The 18626-nt window shown below is 53.9% G+C and overlaps 10 protein-coding genes across 10 annotated transcripts; 6 read left to right on the top strand and 4 right to left on the bottom strand.

The window, feature by feature from the left end:
* Positions 1–275: 275 nt before the first annotated feature.
* CCOS01_03303 (uncharacterized protein) lies at positions 276–2435 on the top strand (the record flags this gene model as incomplete). The annotated part of the gene is made up of 1 exon (XM_060451489.1): positions 276–2435. The coding sequence occupies one exon, from the start codon at positions 276–278 to the stop codon at positions 2433–2435; it is 2160 nt and encodes a 719-aa protein (XP_060317754.1).
* A 1028-nt stretch (positions 2436–3463) lies between these two features.
* Positions 3464–3791, top strand: CCOS01_03304 (heavy-metal-associated domain-containing protein; the record flags this gene model as incomplete). Its single annotated transcript, XM_060451490.1, has 2 exons — positions 3464–3551; positions 3628–3791. 2 exons carry the CDS (start codon positions 3464–3466, stop codon positions 3789–3791), a joined length of 252 nt encoding a protein of 83 aa, XP_060317755.1.
* A 2235-nt stretch (positions 3792–6026) lies between these two features.
* On the top strand, positions 6027–6953 carry CCOS01_03305 (acetyltransferase; the record flags this gene model as incomplete). The annotated part of the gene is made up of 1 exon (XM_060451491.1): positions 6027–6953. The coding sequence occupies one exon, from the start codon at positions 6027–6029 to the stop codon at positions 6951–6953; it is 927 nt and encodes a 308-aa protein (XP_060317756.1).
* Positions 6954–7370: 417 nt separating this feature from the next.
* On the bottom strand, positions 7371–7673 carry CCOS01_03306 (uncharacterized protein; the record flags this gene model as incomplete). Its single annotated transcript, XM_060451492.1, has 1 exon — positions 7371–7673. One exon carries the CDS (start codon positions 7671–7673, stop codon positions 7371–7373), a length of 303 nt encoding a protein of 100 aa, XP_060317757.1.
* Positions 7674–7938: 265 nt separating this feature from the next.
* Positions 7939–8853, bottom strand: CCOS01_03307 (40S ribosomal protein S5; the record flags this gene model as incomplete). The annotated part of the gene is made up of 3 exons (XM_060451493.1): positions 7939–8256; positions 8373–8556; positions 8714–8853. 3 exons carry the CDS (start codon positions 8851–8853, stop codon positions 7939–7941), a joined length of 642 nt encoding a protein of 213 aa, XP_060317758.1.
* Positions 8854–8924: 71 nt separating this feature from the next.
* Positions 8925–9973, top strand: CCOS01_03308 (S25 ribosomal protein; the record flags this gene model as incomplete). The annotated part of the gene is made up of 4 exons (XM_060451494.1): positions 8925–9331; positions 9427–9462; positions 9656–9879; positions 9948–9973. 4 exons carry the CDS (start codon positions 8925–8927, stop codon positions 9971–9973), a joined length of 693 nt encoding a protein of 230 aa, XP_060317759.1.
* Positions 9974–11487: 1514 nt separating this feature from the next.
* CCOS01_03309 (uncharacterized protein) lies at positions 11488–12036 on the bottom strand (the record flags this gene model as incomplete). The annotated part of the gene is made up of 1 exon (XM_060451495.1): positions 11488–12036. The coding sequence occupies one exon, from the start codon at positions 12034–12036 to the stop codon at positions 11488–11490; it is 549 nt and encodes a 182-aa protein (XP_060317760.1).
* A 908-nt stretch (positions 12037–12944) lies between these two features.
* Positions 12945–13178, top strand: CCOS01_03310 (uncharacterized protein; the record flags this gene model as incomplete). Its single annotated transcript, XM_060451496.1, has 1 exon — positions 12945–13178. One exon carries the CDS (start codon positions 12945–12947, stop codon positions 13176–13178), a length of 234 nt encoding a protein of 77 aa, XP_060317761.1.
* A 1431-nt stretch (positions 13179–14609) lies between these two features.
* CCOS01_03311 (uncharacterized protein) lies at positions 14610–15242 on the top strand (the record flags this gene model as incomplete). The annotated part of the gene is made up of 3 exons (XM_060451497.1): positions 14610–14677; positions 14748–14831; positions 14930–15242. 3 exons carry the CDS (start codon positions 14610–14612, stop codon positions 15240–15242), a joined length of 465 nt encoding a protein of 154 aa, XP_060317762.1.
* Positions 15243–16195: 953 nt separating this feature from the next.
* Positions 16196–17742, bottom strand: CCOS01_03312 (eukaryotic aspartyl protease; the record flags this gene model as incomplete). The annotated part of the gene is made up of 4 exons (XM_060451498.1): positions 16196–17022; positions 17083–17207; positions 17265–17376; positions 17481–17742. The coding sequence occupies 4 exons, from the start codon at positions 17740–17742 to the stop codon at positions 16196–16198; spliced, it is 1326 nt and encodes a 441-aa protein (XP_060317763.1).
* Between the last annotated feature and the right edge of the window lie 884 nt (positions 17743–18626).

Genomic DNA, 18626 nt, shown 5'->3' on the forward strand with positions numbered 1-18626 from the left:
GGTGCCGGAGATAGGTCGCTGGTGCGGATACTGGAGATAGGTTGTGAACTGATGTATAAAATTTGCCCCGCCACACCCCGCCAGACGTCATGCACATCAGTCAGACAGACACGTTTTCGGCGTGACGCACTCTGCCTGTAAACCTCTAGTAGGCACACAAGACTTCTGCCACTGTCGGCAAACAATTCTGAAGAAAAAACCCCCACGACAACAATAATTACCCTCCATTACTTACCTCACCACTGAGAAGCTGGCGCCGATTGAATCATTGCGCAATGTCAAGCCGTCAGCTACGCAAGCTGCAAAAGCAGCGGGAGCTCGAACAGCTCCAAGAAGCCCAGGCCACCGCAGACGAGTCCAGCGAAGAGGAACCCGAGCCCGCGCCCATCAAGCCCCGACAGAGTTTGTTTGCAGCTCTCGGCGGTGATGACGATGATGAAGACGACGAGGAGAAGTCTGATGATGCGCAAGACGAGCCGGAGCCCGAGCCGGAAGTAGTGCCGCAGCCTGCGAAGAAGAAGAACAAGAAAAAGAAGAAGAAGGCCAAGAAGGCTGCGGCCCAGGACGAATCCCCCAAACCAACCGACGACAAGGAGGATGAGATTGATCGGGCTCTTCAGGAGCTCAATATAGCCCGCCATGCTAGCACCGATGCCTCGGACAACCTTGCCCAACGCAGCCGCGATATCGACGACCTGTTGCAGATCAACACTCAATACCTGAGAGCGATCCACGAGATGCGAGCTCTCTTCGGAAAGGAGGCCATCCAAGCTGCCCAAGATGAGGAGAGAGCCGAGCAGGAGGCGGCGCGCCGACAACGAGGCCCGACTCAGCAGGTCGATCTGGAGACGGCGCTTCGGGGGGACCCACGCAAGAAGCTGCCTGAGATATCGCTGCGACGTAATGTATTCATTCAAGGCAAGGATACGTGGCCTCGCGCTACTGCCGTGGGCCTGGTCATGAAGGAGATCAGGAAAGGCGCCGATGGTCTTACCGAGTTCGCCTTTGTCCACGAGAAGGCCTACGACAACGTTCAGATCATGTTCTTCAGCTGCGTTCAGCTTGGCGACCCCATGCAGATGGTGAATCTATTGATACGGTATCCCTATCACATCTCGACTTTGCTCCAAGTAAGCAAGGTTGCCATTCAGGACCAGAATCAGTCACTAGCTGCAGACCTCTGCGAGCGAGCACTCTTCACATTCGGTCGATCCACGACATCCGCTTTTAGACAGAAATTGGAGCAGGGCAAGGCTCGACTGGACTTCCGCCGCCCCGAGAACCGCGAGCTCTGGCTGGCAGGATATACGTATCTCAAGAGCCTCATCCGCAAGGGCACGTATAGGACGGCTCTAGAGTGGGCCAAGCTTCTCTTCAGTCTCAACCCGAATGATCCTTATGGTATGAAGTATTTCATTCATACTCTGGCAATACGAGCACGTCAAGCGCAGTGGCTCATTGAGTTTCTCAACACTGGCGAATTTGTGGCGGACGAGACGGATGATACCTACATCAAGCAGACAATGGTTCTCGCCAAGCTTCAGGTGGGCGATGCGGAGGGAGCAAAAATGGCTGCAGTGGCCGGCATGGAGCGGTTGCCGTGGCTATACTGTGCCCTATTCCAAGCGCTGAACCTGGAAGCGCCGCCTCCTCTGTGGGGAGTCCGACCTGACACGGACGAGCGCGAGTTCTGGACGAAGCTGTACGTTCACCAGGCCAAGGACATTTGGAACAATACGCAAGCAATCGATTTGCTCAAAGAGGCCGTCAAGCTTGCGAAGAAGCCGACAGAGACACTCCCCGAGGATATGCCGGCAACAACCCGTACAGCGAGATGGACATGGCTGGAAGATACTCCGGCCCTGTTGAGTGGCATCCCAAGGGCCATTCTCACCCAGGAGCCAAACTACGCCTTCGATCCGCTCCCACCTCTGGAGGATGAGAACATCTTTACGAGTGAGGGAGTCCGGATGCCTTGGCGACAAGACAATGGGCAGGGTGGAGGCATGCTCGCCCAAGAGCGAGCACTCCTCAACATGCTTCGCAGACAGCGTCAGCGAGCAGATGCCCGGGGCGCTGGAGCCGGCGCGGCCGCAGGAGCTGGTGCTATGGCAGGAATGATGGGCGCGTTCCCCGAAGACGACGATGACGCTGGTGATGGCGACTTTGGTGATGCATGGGAGGGAGCATTCTCTGAAGGTGAGGGCGACGATGACGATGACGGTTTTCTAGAGGGGGAAGGAGGGCAGCCTCCATCGGCTGGCGTGGTGCAGCGGCTTGCTGACTTGCTGGCGTCTATGATACCCGGCGGCTGGCCGGCTGAGCCAACCGTCGACGATGAGGCGGAAAGCACGGATGAGGAAATGCCGCCTCTGGTTGACGGCGATGAGGATGCAGATGGTGATCAGGCACGTCGACAGCCTGGGGCGAACTAAGGTAGCCCGCAGCGATCAACTGGGTGTGCCTATCTAGATAAAGGGTCTGTTGCCCTCGATGGTTTCCTGGAGATATAGAGCACCGATACCCATACAAGAGAATTGAACAAAGGATGCCCAACTCGTTTATTCTTACCATACTACTACGTATCAGCCCGATATCAACTTGCAGTCGTTTTCAACATGTACACGGACCCCTGTCCTAGCGCGAGCAGACTAACTTGCGGGTTCGACCGCACGCGACATCCATGAAAGGTCGGAACGAGAGAAGGGGGCGGAAGCAAGGACGATCTGCTAGGTGTGAAGAGTGAGAACGGAGACGTTCCCTGGATCCTGGGACATCTCACGTGTGAAGGGTCTGTATCCGTAAGGTACTTATCCTTACCTCACTTTGTAATACATTTGTGCACCTGCATCACTGTCACTGTCGCTCTGAAATGAAATGCGCTCGCTCAGTACCTCACGGCGGGAATTGAGGGGTCCCTCTCTGTTTCAGGGGGGTGATTCGGAGAGAGAGATTCAGAAAAGAGCATTTTGGAAGTTGCAAAGGGCTGAGGTGAGCAAGTTTCAGAAGCGAGACGGGGACTCTTTTCTCTGGGGTGTGGTCGGGTTCAATTTGGCGCTAGCGGCTACTGGGGGGGTTCGGCTGTCAGTGAGCGTGCTGCGCGGCCTTCTCTTGCGCCATCGACGGGCGGTTTCTATGGGAATTAATAATGCGATTTGGCAGCACCAAGGAGGACAGATATATAATCGGTCTAGATGACTACCATCTCATCCGGTCTGCCGATGAATTTTCTCTGGTTTTTACTCTTGACTTAAAGATACCCCTTTCTCCAACAAGTTCCCGTAATACAAGCGAATCACCCGTAAACCACCCAGGATTATAAACGACTGGAGCTTTCCTTGCCCCTCCTTAATAGCTCTCTTGTACCCCGCCAAACGCTATACCGCAAACTCTCCCACCTGCAACCCACCGAATTTCCAATCTTTCGACGTCCTTCCAAACACCACCACCAAAAACCGACACAATGGCTGAGCACACCTACAAGTTCAACGTCAGCATGAGCTGCGGCGGCTGCTCCGGCGCCGTCGACCGCGTCCTGAAGAAGCTGGATGGTTAGTCCCCTCCCCACAGATTCCCTCCCCATTGCCGAAAGAACACGTGCTGACCAAAGCTTTGTCCGAATTACAGGCGTCAAGTCGTACGAAGTCTCCCTCGAGAGCCAGACCGCCACCGTCATCGCCGAGGAGAGCCTGCCCTACGAGAAGGTCCTCCAGACCATCTCCAAGACTGGCAAGAAGGTCAACTCTGGCAGCGCCGACGGCGTTGAGCAGAGCGTCGAGGTCACCGCATAAACAGCCTTTTTCTCGATCTGAGTAGCGAACGGGATATTCTTTGGGCAAGGAGTTTTATACAGAACGTTTTGACCGCTGCGACAAAAAATGCAGTACGGCAATACGTTTTTGCTGCCGAGGACTTTTTTTGCTTTTGCGCACTTGCGAAACCCATTATCAAAAATAGATATACTATGGTCGCTTCGACTCTTCATACACGTCTATGTCTACCAGGTACCTATGTGCTTTCCGCCATCGAAATTCGAGTGGCTCGAAAGTTGCATGGCCCGGTCACTGTATTGTTGGTTGACTGCGACTACGTGTGCATAGCTTTCCACGGCCGGATGCTAATGGCTGGATGAGTATCCTTTAAGGGTTTTCTTCTGGCCTCATTTTGCGCTTTTTGTTGTGAAGCCACATCCGACCCGACAATGTCTTTGAACTGTAGATCATCACCCCTCGTAGCTCCATGTTATAGTTCGCAGCGCATCTCCGGTCGACTTCGAACCTCTGCAGCTGAGTAAGATCAAGCCTAGCGAGGGGTGTCTGTAAGTTGATCCAGGCTTCTTGTCGCCAACTCACACGAAGGTACTCACACGAAGGTACTCACACGACGGTACTCACACAACGGTACTCACACGACGGTACTCACACGACGGTACTACCTACGTACTATTCTGGCATCGCTACCCACAAAACAGGCATCTTAGACTCCTGACACATTCAACTGCTGGAGCTCTTTGGATTTTGTTCGCAACCAAGGCGTCGGAACTGGGTGAATCAGGGCAATGTCTGTTTTCTCCTAGATTGTAATTCACGATGCCGATGTTACCATATCAGCCTAGAATCAGGATCCCTATCGGCGCATTCCATCACCTTTTCTCCAAATGATGGTGGTCATGCCGATAGCAGTGGAGATGAAAAAACCCGCCCTCATCTAGGTGACATTGATACAAGGCCTTGCCTGCTCCGAGCTGCTCTCTGAAGATTTTGCATAACTGCAGCAGCACGCATAATGCGGCATGAACAATCTGATCGGTTTGAGCTTTATTGACATGTCATCTTGACATGGAACGGCTGGAAGCTTTGTTGGACCGCAGATGGCTACCAAGACAACAAGAAGCTGCCCCTCCTATCTAGAAACTTCGTTATTGGCCCGGGATAGATGTGCCCCTCTTGCCCTCAATGAAGTTTTGCCATGGATGGCAGGGTTGCTACCTACTTCGGTCTACTATAAGCTTGCCGCCGTCTCATCAAGGGACACATTAGAAGGGCCTTTGGGGATCTCCCACCGCCGATCTTGGTGCCTTGCCCAATGGGAGCTTCTAGATCGAGCATGAGACGGGAGGACACGTGAAGTAAGGACCCTGAAAGAAAGGAGATGTGCAGCATGTTTGGGAAGCATATGTCTGGTATTTTACGTAGTGGCATGGTAGATCTGGAAGTGGCTGTCGACACCCGGAGCTCACTTCAGTCCCAAGGGTACCCACACCCGCCAACGCCACCCGGGGAGCCGGGGAGGAGTGCCTACCAACGTCATTTTTGCGCCGTGGGTGGTGGGGGGGCGATGGGAAAGGGCTGGGGGCCACGGGGGGGTAACCCACACAAAGCGCCGGCCGATGAGCGGCTGGATACGTTTTTGCGGTCTGGCCATGGGTATTTCCTTTGGCTTTGCGCGCCTGAGTTATGTCTAGGATGGTGGGAGTTGGGATAGACAAGTGAAAAGGGAAAGCGTCACACAGACAGATGACCGTCCGGCCCTGCCAGATGACGACCGGACCCGAAAGTGGGTGGCGGTGCTTGTACCGTTCCCCGTTTTTTCTTTGGCTTCCACGGGGTCTTGCCAAACGAATTGTTTGGTGAGGTGCACGAAGTACTTCGTAGAGAGCACGTACCCTTACCCTTAGTTAGGTAGCTGCCCGAACCTCTCATAATACGTCTGCCTTTCCTTGCATCAAAAGATGAGACCGCTGCGTTGCAGTTCTCGACACTAATGCAATTCCGACCTTTTGCAAAACATACAGCTGCTGCCTTGAAGTCAAATCGGACACTTTTTACTTCATCCGACTACAACTCTACTTCAAACTCAACCGGCAACACTACTTGAGAGAGGAGAAGAACCAGCTTCCAGAACACATCTCATCGAACGCCATCTCATCTCCATACCTACCACCGAGGAAGAAACAAACCGTCCTATATTCGCACACAACCAAATACCTTCTACCACAGCCGTCCTTCAAACCCCCACATTTCACAATGGGAACACCGTTCGTGTCCCTCCTGGAGCCGACCCGGCTCGACGCCTACATACGCGGCGCGCCGCACGACGAGCAGCCGGCGACGATACCAAAGGAGATTTGCGACGCCATGGAGGTGCGCGAAGCCGTCTTCGTCGCCGAACAAGGCGTCCCCGCCGAGAACGAGTTCGACGCCGACGACAGCCGCGCCTGCCACTGGGTCTCGTACGCGTCCGTCAATAAAGTCGTCGAGCAGGAGGTCCTCGACGACGCCGGCAACGTCGTCCGGCCCCGCCGCAGCAGCACCCGCAGCACGCCCATCGGGACCATCCGCCTCGTGCCATTTCCCCACGCCCCGCACCCCAAGGACGGGGGCGTCTACTGGGACGGGGTGTTGAAGGAGGATCCGGCGGCAGCGGGGGAGGCTGCGCCGAACGGGGAGAAGAAAGCGGGAGGAGACAAGGAATCTTCAGAGTCGACGAGCAACCCCGTGGAGGAAAGGGCCGAGAGCGCGGCGGAGCACGTGGGCGAGGAGAGGCGCATGTCGGCGACCAAAGTCTTTGCGCCGGACCGCGCGACGGCGCTGCACGACGGGCGGGAGCCGTACGTGAAGCTGGGCCGGCTGGCCGTGGTCAAGGAGTTTAGGGGACACCGGATCGCGAGGCTGCTGGTCACGACGGCGCTGGCGTGGCTGCGTGCGCACCCGAGCTACTTCGATCCCAGTATCAAGGAGATGGGGCTCGAGGCGATCGGGGCGACCAGCGCAGAGGAGGTGCCCAAGTGGAGGGGGCTCGTCTGCGTGCACTCGCAGGCGGCCGTGGTGGGCGCGTGGGAGAAGTTTGGGTTCCGGGTCGACGAGGAGATGGGGACTTGGTGGGAGGAGGGGATCGAGCACAAGGGTATGTTTATGCGGTTGGATGTCGAGGAGGAGAAGCCCATCCTTTGAAGAGGAAAGGATGAATCAGTGATGCTTGGCTGGAGGTTGGCCGCTTAAAAGGAGAGAACAGAAGGCTGGGAAGGCATCATCGCCTGGCTTAGCAATGATTGATGATGGGGTCTGGCTAATCGAGATGAGGGATCTCTGATGGTTTACGATACCCCATGATGATGGCTTTCTGCTTTTGGACCAACGTCCCTTAATATTATTTGGTAGTTTCGTCAAGACGGCATGGACATGTCGAGTTCGCCCATGCATTCACAAGGTACTTATGGCGGAGGACGAAGCAGTGACATGCTATGACGTTACGACGTCACCCAGGGTGGGCATCTCATACAGTCAACGGCGACGATACTGGGGAGGAAGCAAAGGGAAATATCATTCTCATCTCACATTAGACACCGTGGGGAAACGCCTGGGTTTTGTTCATTTGCTCTTACGAGCTTCGGCTTTTATTGGAATAAACCACCTTTTAAGCCGTGAAGAGACAAGATGCCGTAGCAGCTGCGTTCCCCCATTTCCCCGAAACGCGCGCAAATGCAAAACAAAAAGGGTCACCCAGCGCAAGACACCGCTTTTCTTTTCGTTCATGAATTGAAGAAAAAAGACGTTGAATTGCCCTGTTATGTAATACCACGCCTCCGATTTGATTTGTCCCCCAGAAAGCAGTTTTTTGACGTCTCGATAGAGAAATAGGGAAAAGGGGGAGGTTGTAGATGGAACCCCCATTTTTTCAACAGGTCTCCTCCACGTTTTTGTTGCCCGCCCTTTCTTGGCTCCCTCCTCCCCTTTCTCTCATTTCTCCAAACCAAGCGTGTTCACGGGGAACGAGCATGAGAGATTATTGCCTTATCCCACTATTTCCCGGGGAAAGAAAGACAAGAACCACCCACAGTCCCCAGACACACGCCTCTCCAAATCCCGGCAGCAGAGTTTCATAGCCCTTTCCACGAGGGGTAAAACACCATAGACAAAAGGGAGTAACGAAAACCCTTTACCGGTTGGACTTGGCGACACGCTCGAGCTCGTCCTTCTTCTTGATGGCGTAGGAGTTGCTGGAGCCCTTGGCGGCGTTGATGAGCTCCTCGGCAAGGCACTCGGCGATGGACTTGACGTTGCGGAAAGAGGCCTCACGGGCACCGGTGGTGAGGAGGGCGATGGCCTGGTTAACGCGGCGGAGGGGGGAGACATCGACGGCCTGGCGACGGACGGTACCGGCGGAACCGATACGGGTAGAGTCTTCGCGGGGACCGCAGTTGACGATGGCGTCGACGGCGATCTGGATGGGGTTCTGGTCGGTCATCAGGTGGATCTGTAGTCGCATGTGTTAGTCTTGTGTGTTATACCTCCTCATTGTGTCTGCAGGTCGGATTGGCCAAAGAGGTTTTTTGGCTTGTGGGTGCGGTCTCGGTAGGGTGGGTGACATACGATCTCGAAGGCGTGGGCAACGATGCGGACAGCCATGAGCTTCTTTCCGTTGTTGCGGCCGTGCATCATGAGGGAGTTGGTGAGACGCTCAATGATGGGGCAGTTGGCCTTGCGGAAGCGCTTGACAGCATAGCGGCCAGCGGAGTGGGTGACATAGACGGGGTTGCGGAGGGAGATGTAGTCACTATTCGATTCGGTTCGCGATTAGCTTCCTGAATTCTCCAAGTCCCAAGTTTCCAATTGCAAGTCCTCCGTTGAATGGTATTTCTCTTATTGTCGTTGTAAATCGCGTTCCTGCGCAAAGAAAGAGAAGAAAAAAAAGTGCTGGGAGGTGGACTCACGTCAGAGAGATGTCCCGGACCTCAACATCGTAATCCCACTTGTTGAAGAGCTTGACGTTGCCGACCTCCTTGACAACGTCCTTGGGGAGGACATCGTAGTTGCCCACGCTCTCGACCTCGATATCGCCGCCGTCAGACATTTTCGCTCGACCTTTGGGGGGTTAGTAGACCTTGTTGGGAAGGAAGATCGAGAAAGGCTTGGGGTGGGAAAATGTGGTGGTCGTGGGTTGAAGTTGTCCAAGTGCGAAAGTACGCCGCAGAGTGGGTTTCGATTTTTGCCAGCTCGCTCCTCGAAAACCGTGACTTTGGTGCACAAGGAACGGAACCACCAAGGGCTTTTGGTCCGGGCTCTGGTCCTCTTCGCTGGGCCACTGGGCGAAATATTTTTTCAACCCGCGATGGTGGTGGTGTGCACCCAATCAGAGCCTTCACAGCAGGCAAAGTGGACCCGCCCGCGTGCAATTTGTTAGGGTTGGCCAACCCTCCAACCGAAAGGCCTGGAGGGGTGGTTCTGGAGTGGCACCTCTTCCCGCAACCTCATACAATTGAAATTCCTACTCCCGACGACCTAGGTGCCTTTGGTATTCCGACCGACGACATCACAAATCAGACAAAATGGTACGCACGCGAAACGACGCCCCTCCTCCCGTGTGCGCGACGCACAAATTCGCGACTTGGCCAGATCACGATGCTGACTTGAATTGGATGTAAAGGCGCCAGCTGCAGGAGCTAAGAAGCAAAAGAAGAAGGTTCGTCGCAAACCCCGTGTTCCCATGAATGTGTCTTGAAGTGATAGAATGCTGACCTCGTCCCGATAGTGGTACGTATGATCCTATGCACACACGCACAAAGAACTTGTCGAAATATCCCCCAACGATACGCTACCCTCGGACGCCACTGCCTCTCTCATCCACCGACCAACCGACTTACCCATCGTTATAGGTCCAAGGGAAAGGTCAAGGACAAGGCCCAGCACGCCGTCATCCTCGACAAGGCCACCTCCGACAAGCTCTACAAGGATGTTCAGTCCTACCGCCTGGTGACCGTCGCCGTCCTCGTCGATCGTCTTAAGATCAACGGCTCCCTGGCCCGCAGATGTCTTGCCGACCTCGAGGAGAAGGGCATCATTAAGCCCGTTGTCCAGCACAGCAAGATGAAGATCTACAGTATGTCGAACCCATAGTGCTACGAGAGAAACCTACGGAGGAGCAGCAAAGCTAACAATCACCACCAGCCCGTGCCGTCGGTGGTACTGACTAAACCCGCTCAGCCATTGAACGTGGAACGCGTGACGACAAAAACAAAAAGCAACGGGAATCAGGGACGGATTTGGTCATATCTGCCTAGTCAGGAGGCTTTTCGGATGCTCAATGAAGCATTATACCTTGGGCCTTAGGGATCGGATTTGCTTAGCACCGCAAATGGAACGGAGTTGATCGTACATCTGCTGCGTCGTCAAATAGACCATGATCACGTCCTGACGTCCCAATGATACCGGCCCAAAGGTTATCGTCCCAGTGCATGTGGCCCATAGGCATTGTGATTCCCTCAGACGTCATAGCCCAGTCACGTCTTGCTCCAGTTAATGGTCTTTGCCATGCTGGTTTGCCTACTAGGTATTGAAGCCCATGTGCGAAGGCAAGCGGAGTTCTCCGGGGGTATGAACTGTGAGATGGAAGTGGCTCTCAACCCGACTGCTGTAGTCATCGCTGTGCGAATAATTTCATTCGCCAGCAAAGCGGTCGTTGCTCCGATATTCACGGTCTCCAAAGACCCAATAATGTTGCAACAACAACTCTCGCCCGCCAAGAGGCCCACAGATAGTGTTCCTGTCCGAAGAAGACAGCCGCATCTGATGCTGTAGGGCTGTGACGCACAGCTTAGTATCGTTCGCTCCGTGTTTCCACTTTCATGATGCGCCGGAAGCTCGAGAGCCAAGCGAAAGACCGGCTTGCCTTGGGTCTTGGCCCGCAGTCAATCCAGCCCTAGAGGTCACTCTTCAAGGCCCGATGTCATGCAGATTGAGGGCAACGGTTGCTGGGCTGAGATGAAGTGTTCTCGTCGCACGAAGGCCTGAGCATCAAGCCCTAGTAATACAGAAGGATCTTTCGATGGCTTTTGTCCTACGGTCTTGACGATGGCAACACTGGTTGAGCCTCGTCGACCGCCACCAGAGAGGCTGACGCTAGAATAAAATCATTATTCGTTGATGGAATGCAATATCGCGGTCTGTACTCGGTACGCATACTCGTCGGTCGACTCATTTGCCGTCTATCGTATTTCGGTAGTAATGACAACGTAATAATAATTTTGTGCATACGGAGTGGATGCTTCCTTTAATCTGTCACTCGCTTGATGAATTACTCGCGCTCTTGGTTTCTGGAGACATCGGCGTCAGCGCTGTGATGGATACTGGCATGAGCGTCAATGTCGCTGTCACTCTGGCTGCCACTTTGACAGGAATACGCCATTCCCTGGTCTTGCGCCTAAGAACCCGCGTACTACGTACATGAATTTGAAGACGCAAAGGCCGGTTGCGGGGATACAGTTTAAGAGCTTCTTGAGTCCTTTGCCGGGGCCCAAGCCCGGAGCCCGAGATGTCGGACACGTCAAGGGGCTGGCAGTGGGAATGGACTCGGAAGTGGTTCGGGCTGATGAGATTAAACCAGTCGTTGGCGGCTGGGCGCTACGGCGGGACTTCCCAGGCGCTTTGGTCAAGTTTGGGGGTGTTTGACCAGGAAGTCAAATTGACTAGGGCGGTCCGAAATTTGATGTCATGTCGAAATTGGCAGCGTCACGAAATGCCCCTTTTCCCCTTCTCTTTCTGCGACAAGGGGAATTGGTATTGGATTTTGGAGGGGTTGATGGAGATGAGAAGTGATTAGTCCGTAAGGTGGTAGCGCGGTTCGCGTGCGAGCTTGCGTGCATCGAGTTTTCGAGGGGTAGTGAGCATGACTTGGTCGAACGTTGATTGGGAAGCCGAAGAATGCTAGAAATGCCTTGTTCAATGTTAGTTCCAGGGTCTCATTTGAACAAAGGAGCGGCACATGATGCGGCTGTAAGCCAGACGTGAACGTCATGTGGTGGCTGACGAATGACAAGCCATAGAAACACGCAGACCATATGGCAGCGGGATCCAGAGACTCAATACACAGCTGACTGGTTGACGAACCCCCCCAAAAAGACGGATATGACGAGAAGTGAAGAGGGATGGACCGGATCATTTGGTTCGTTTCAACTTTGAAGTTGGAGCGTAGACCCAAGAAGCTTGTAACTTTGCCGGCATGAAGGGGGAGAAGTGGTAGGATGGGGATTAAAGGCATGTTTTAAGGTATGGTATGTATGTTGGTGGGATGAAATGAAAGGCAGGCACGGCAGGCCAATGTACCTACTCCGTAATGCTAGGTAAATTAGCTGTCAAGACTCGGACGAGTTCGTGGAGGAGGGAAGGATCGTAAGGAACCTTGGTTCGTGATGTCCATTCCGGCCATTAGGTGGTAGGTGCACTACCTTAAGGTAATGCCGCATAGGCATTCACTGTACTCCGTATACGGAGTACCTAAGGTAAGTAGGTACTGGTAAGGTGCGAAGCAGTTACCGACAGTCGGTTTGTATCATGAGCACCTTTCTTTGCTTCCACAGGTTCCTTAGCTTGAGGTTAGGTATCCGTGAGGTAGGGAGACGGGAAGCTATCTTGGAGAAAGTAACGGAGGAAGTGAACGAGGGGCCTAGAGCAAATGACCTTGCCCTGTTGGTCGTAGTGACAAGTGGTGAAGGTGGGATTTCCAGGGTCGTGGAGAGCTGCACATGGAAGGCGCTCAAGGCTTAAGCCTCCAAGGAAGGAAGGAAGGAAGTTGGCCCCGACCTGGAAGCCGATGTCGTCAGGTACGGATAGCGTGCCTTTGTCGTCTATCTTAATTAGTGGCCGGGGTGGGCGGATGGATGGATGGATGCAGGCCAGCTGCAGGTGCATAGGTCCTCCGAAGACAAGGGATGGATAGATACTCTGCAGTATGCATGGTGGTGTCGGATACCCTCACCATCAAGATAGAATATGCCCATCTTTTCTTGCTCTCATGTGGCAAGTGCTCTATGTACTAGCGTTCTTTTACTTTGAGAGCCCTCCAATCCAGGTAGGACATGGAGTATGGACAGTACTCGCCAAACCAAGCCTCGAGGTGTATTTCGAGGTCAGTGTTCGCAAGAGTTCAGCCATTGACGAGGCTGCTACATGGTCTCAAACATGCCCCCTCCACTTCATGCTTTGCAACCATCTGGCTTTTTCGGGGGTCGCCTGTCAAGCCTGTTCCCAACTTTGCCGCTGGCCAGGCGTGGGCAAGCAAGCATCAAGAGAGGAGCTGAGGTGTCAGGAGCCTGGTTTATGCACTTCCATGCAACTTGCAGTGCGTGTATCCGTACGGAGTACTGCGTACCTCACTACGTAGAGGGTGGGAGCGTAAGGTAGGTGCTCTTTTAGATTTGGATCGCCTGTCCCGGTCGGGTCGCATGAACACTCCTTCTGCGCCCAATTGACTGGGTCTCGAGACCATTCCCTTTGCAGCTGATTACAGATGGCAACCTGGTAATTGCACGCTCCACCATAGGACATAGGACCCAAAAAGACAGCAGGAGCAGATGCAGGACTCGAGGTACCTGATTTCCTGATGCGAGACTGCGGAGCCCCCGACGTACCTATTGTCTATCCAACCTCCGGATTGACTCCGTCCACTTACCTTGGGGCAATCGCAACCCGCTTGCCTCCTTCCTTTAGATGCAATTCAACCACACTGGTTCCTCATTCTCAAGGTGAGGTACTTGTACAGAGAGATACCTTTCTCAAGTGTCATCATCTCAAAGAGTCCCGTTAGGTTCTAAGATGTGTGAGGTAAAGGAAGGTAGGTACCTACAATTATACCAGAGGTACCTAAACATGATATGGCGAGCCTTCCGTTCATTGCCCTCCCTCATTGCGCCTTCTCATGAACCTGCAGCAGATATAATTGGTAATTATCCGGTACACCGTCTCCAGGCCCCTCCCTCCTTACTGTGTCCGCATGTGTGTGCCGCCCGTACCTGGCCCCTTCCCCTTCCCGGCCTGTGATCTCCATGTGTGCCAACGAAAAATAATGCGCACCACCAGATGATGGCCCTGATGTCAGGCACCACACCTGCCCTGTCTTACATCTTCGTTCTGACTTCTCTCCTGCTCAGTCCTCCCCTTCTTGGTTCCAACTTGCACTGTCTTGATCTGACCCCATCTGAATGGACCGTGACCAAACCAGGTTTGCCCACATCCGCCTGTCTCGCCTCTCCTCTTGTTGCTTCCCTCAACCTTACAAAGTCCAAGTCCATCCCGCATCCAAAAGCCTCCGCCGTTCCTGTCCCGACTTGACTTCCTTGTTCCTCCTCCCCTTCCAAGTTCCCGCCTCCACCTCTCCCACCGTCTCCGATCCCCTTTTCCCTGCCGCTTGCAGACAAGACAACCACAGACGAAACAAATACTCGCCCACCTCCCTTCAGCTCTGCTCTCAGGTCTTTCTCTCCGGCGCATCAAAGATACCCCTCTCTGCCTGTGCCTTACTCCATCCATCTTTCGCGACAGAACCACCAACGCACTTGTTCGACATCTTCCATCTTGCTTCTAGAGCATTGCATAGCCAACTCGCCTTACCGCCTCTTATCCACCATACATTACTATCCGCCTACTTGGATTACCACATCGGTGTGACAAGCACCCTGTCGACACTGTCAACCACTAACCGCTGATCATCCTCCCTTTTTGGTCGACCACGAACCCAACCGTCTCCAATCCCTGATTGCGAGTCCTCTTTTCTCCCACTCGCAACCTCACAATCTCATCTCCTCTGCCTATCCGAAGCTTCTTCCTACATACGAAATGGCGCACAACATGACCGACGCTGAGCTCGACCTCGACTGGCAGCCCAATGGCCGCCGCCCTCAATCGTGCGTTCCAATGGCCCGCCTCAGTTAACAAAAACCGTGCGAGATGCGTTGCTGACCCGCAGTCGCGCAGTACCATTGCTCGTTCCTTCTCCCAGGAGCTTGCCGACATCTTCCGCCTCGACGAACCCGTCACAGACGAGAAGCTTGATCAACGGTATGTAGAGCCGCATCACCCTGAATCATGTTTCACCTTACGACATACAGCTTTACACCAAAAGGCGTAAACTCAGAAAACTAAGAGAATCGTTACAGAAAGCAGAATGTCCAGAGCCAGACAAGCGAGCTTGAAGCTCTCGAGCGTCGCATCCGCGAGATGGAGGAGCGGTTGAAGAACAACAACGTCAACAAGCAAGCCGCAACACAGCCTGCTGCTGCCGCGGGAGATGCTGCACCAGCATTGTCAAAGGAAGCCCAAGAGAAGGCCAGGTCACGACCAGGTACGGCGCGCCAGAACCAGCCTCATGCCCCGTCTTCGGCGAACATGCCGCCCACGCCTACTGCCAGCGAAGGTGAATACGAATTTGTCGGCAAGGATGACCTTGACGACCACCCACCCCGACACTAGATCGCTGCATGTTTCCCACACAACCCATATAAATACCCATGATACCACGTCCCGCCCAATTCTGCTCTTTCTTCCAGCACCACCGCCTCTACCGAGAAATTCACCAGCCAAACATGTAATTGAGATCATGGAAATGCTGACTGTTGCTTCTTTCTGCTCACTCAGACGGCGACCGTGACCAGGCATGAGGGTAGACTTGCCCTTTCAGATTGCACAACCAGACTACTTGCACTGGCTCGAGCTCATTCTCGCATATACCCGCACTCCTCGATTTAACGCCTTCACCAAGCTATAGTAGCAATGTTGCACTCTCGGCTTGAGCATGACTGAAAGGGGGTTTACCTTTGGCATGTACCCATGCCGGCTACCACAACCCGTGACGGGGCGCCGCTCGCTACATTTCCCAGAGCGCTTCCTAGACTTGGAAGCATGGATTCTTCAGCACCCCGATATGTTTTTGCAGTTGGCTTTTCTTCTCTTGCGAGCCTGAGTGGTTACGCATTTTTCACCAAGTTTATGGAGTTTGAGCATGCCTGAGCGGACAATCCAAGATGGATTGGCTGCCTCTGGTCATTGATGGCACGTCCCTGAGAGAAGAGGGATATCTGTATATACCAGACGAAGAAGTGGAAATTCACCTCTACATTGCCTCAATCGTTTTGGGATGCACAGTGAGCATTTTCCACGGCTGCCTAGTCACAGTATCCTCGGGGTTTCAAACTACACGATAAGCCTCACTTTGTGCAAATTCCGGATTCTTTTAAGAGTTGTGCATCTGCGCGCACGCGGCATCTCATTTTTGTGGTTCTCTTCTGGCCAGAACTGTGCACGCGAATGGATGAACTGATTATTCTAACTAGCCGACACCTTGAGGATCTCTACGAACGTCATTGGGATGACATATTGGACTCTCTTCCGACCCTGGCTAACGAAGTAGCCTTTGCCTCGAACTCCTATGATTGACAGGCTGTCGTGGTCGCGCAAACATCATACGAACTCTTTTGTCCAAAGCTGACAAAGGTTCCTGAAGCTCCATAATTCAGTTGGACGAACATGCTCTTGAGCGCTACGCCTCCAAATATGGAACGATCAGTTTCACTCTTCTGGATCCCACCAAAGCACATGTCGGAGCTCCCAGGCGCAGGGCCAAGATTGATAGACTCCTTGAGAATCGTGCCCACGTAGTCACCTGCCGTAAGGAAGAGCATGTCAGGAATGCTTGCGGCCGAGGCGCAGGGGAACACCCAGGCTTTCAGCTTTGGGTCGTGAGCCGAGTCGGGGATGCCGGCGTAGTAACTGGCAACCATGTCGCCAGGAAGAAGCACAAAACTACTTCCAGTATCGATGGTAGCAATAGTACGCTTCTTGAACACGTTCCACTGCTTGCTGTCCATGGTGCTCGTCCGCGTTCCCTTGAGTTCGAAGCTCCAGTGCTCGTCGTCGTCCACGGGCGGCTCGTTGGTCTCCACTGTGCCCAAGGCATATCCAAAGGAGAAGAAGCCCTTGTTCGAATTGGCTCGGATGTCGATACCGATCCATTCGTAGTGCAGCGCCGGCTTGAGACGATCGAGCATGGACGGCATGCTGGGCTTGACGGACGAGGGCTTACTCTTGGCGAGACCCATGACACCGCTGATCTTGGGTTCGATGGCCCACCGCGGGGCGACGTTGACGGCGGATTGGATTGTTGTGTTGGCGATGGTGAAGTGGTTGTTGTCCGTCACCAGGCCGAAGCCGACGGTGTCGAAGTACACCTTGCCCGAGCTGGTAGACTTGTCGACTGTAGTGGTTACGTGTTAGTTGGGATCTTTTGGTGGGGAGGGATGAAGGGAGAACGTACTGTACGATGACTCCCAAGATGCGCCAGGGACCTCTTGACTCGACGCCGACTTTGCGGGGTCGTAGAGCGCGGGCTTGCCATTCACGGCTTCGTCGCCGAATTCGGTGTCGGAGGTCATCAGCCAGCTGTTTCATCGTGTAAGTTGGGGGATTTCAAGAGTTCGAGGGACGGAAGGGACTGACAAGTCGGAAGATGCTGTGTCGATGATGACGGGCATCTTCTGCATCGCCGACCCGACGAAGACGTCTGTCAGCCAGTAAAAGTCATTGCTACTTTTTGCGGCAACGACGGCGGCTGGGTATGTACAGGTCAGCTCTGCATGCGCCTTCAGTGCGTTTCCGACATCGAGGGATAGGAAAGGATAGAAAGGGGGAGAACGGGGAGAGGGGGCAACTTACATTCGTATCCCTCGCGCCGAGTCAACATGTTGTGGTTGGCGAGGGACTCCAGAACGGGCATGTCCCACCGCTCGTAGGCGGCTGCGAGGGCGGCCGGGCCGTCGAGTATGAAGTCCGGGTTCGATCGGGCGGAGACCGTGAGGGTGCTGGTGCTGCGGCGTTCGAGGTCTGGTAGCTCGGCGTGTTGCTGTTGTTGAGGACCGGTCGGGATGGCGAGTGCCAATGTCGACCATAGCAGTGGGACGGCAAGGGAGGGGATCATCGTTGCGTGTTGTCAGATGTTTGGCGGGTGTTGAATTCAGAGTTTGAAGACCTTTGATCTGGATGAGGATGCCAGAGATGTTCTCTTTTGGAAACGGGGGAGAGGGATATTGTCCTTCTATATATATATCCTATCTTTGAATGCATCTGGATTTGCTTTTACGAATGTTTGATTCTCTTTTTTTTCCAGGGACAAGTGTCGACAAGGCAGTATGTTTGTTTCGTACCGAGACTTGGTGCTAACGAAACTAGTGACGATGTTGCAACACGATCTTGTTTGTTGTTTCTCTCTTTTCTCGGCCTCTCTAACTCTCTCGCGTACTTCCCTTTGCCTCTCTCCTACCCCCCTTTGTCGCCTTACTTCTACCGTTCCTTACATGAGAGTGCAACATGTGTCACTCCGCGGATCTTGGGGGCGGCGGCCGGGGACGTCGAAAAAGCCGGGTTGTGCGGATACCCGTCTTTACCTTTCTTGATTGTCTTGAAGAACAAGGAAGAAGCACAAGATAGCACAGGAGGAAGAGAAAGTCGACGGGTTGATGTTACCGAGTTTTTGGTCATGGGGTTCCATTCGCTGTGTATTTGGACCTTTTGCCAGTAGCCCTCCAGTTTCTCCCTTACATCCTCATCATACCCATGGTGACTCAAATGAGAGATTGTGATGGGCAGTTTGGAGTGAGACTTCATCACAAGGGGTGCGGGGGTCTCGCCTTACACCGGTGCACACCGAACGTCGAAGGTGAGAGGGCAAACACCAGACTTGGGGCTTCGCCACGATGTATTCGTGGTGATGATGGTGCCAGACTGCGATGATGAGACCTAGGGGGGAAAAGGAGCTAGCCACGCGAGAGGTGTAATGTACAACAAATTGTAGCCTCGGCCACG

The sequence above is a fragment of the Colletotrichum costaricense genome (assembly GCF_030867565.1).
Source record: "Colletotrichum costaricense strain IMI 309622 chromosome Unknown Scaffold_3.1, whole genome shotgun sequence".
Lineage (NCBI taxonomy): Eukaryota > Fungi > Ascomycota > Sordariomycetes > Glomerellales > Glomerellaceae > Colletotrichum > Colletotrichum costaricense.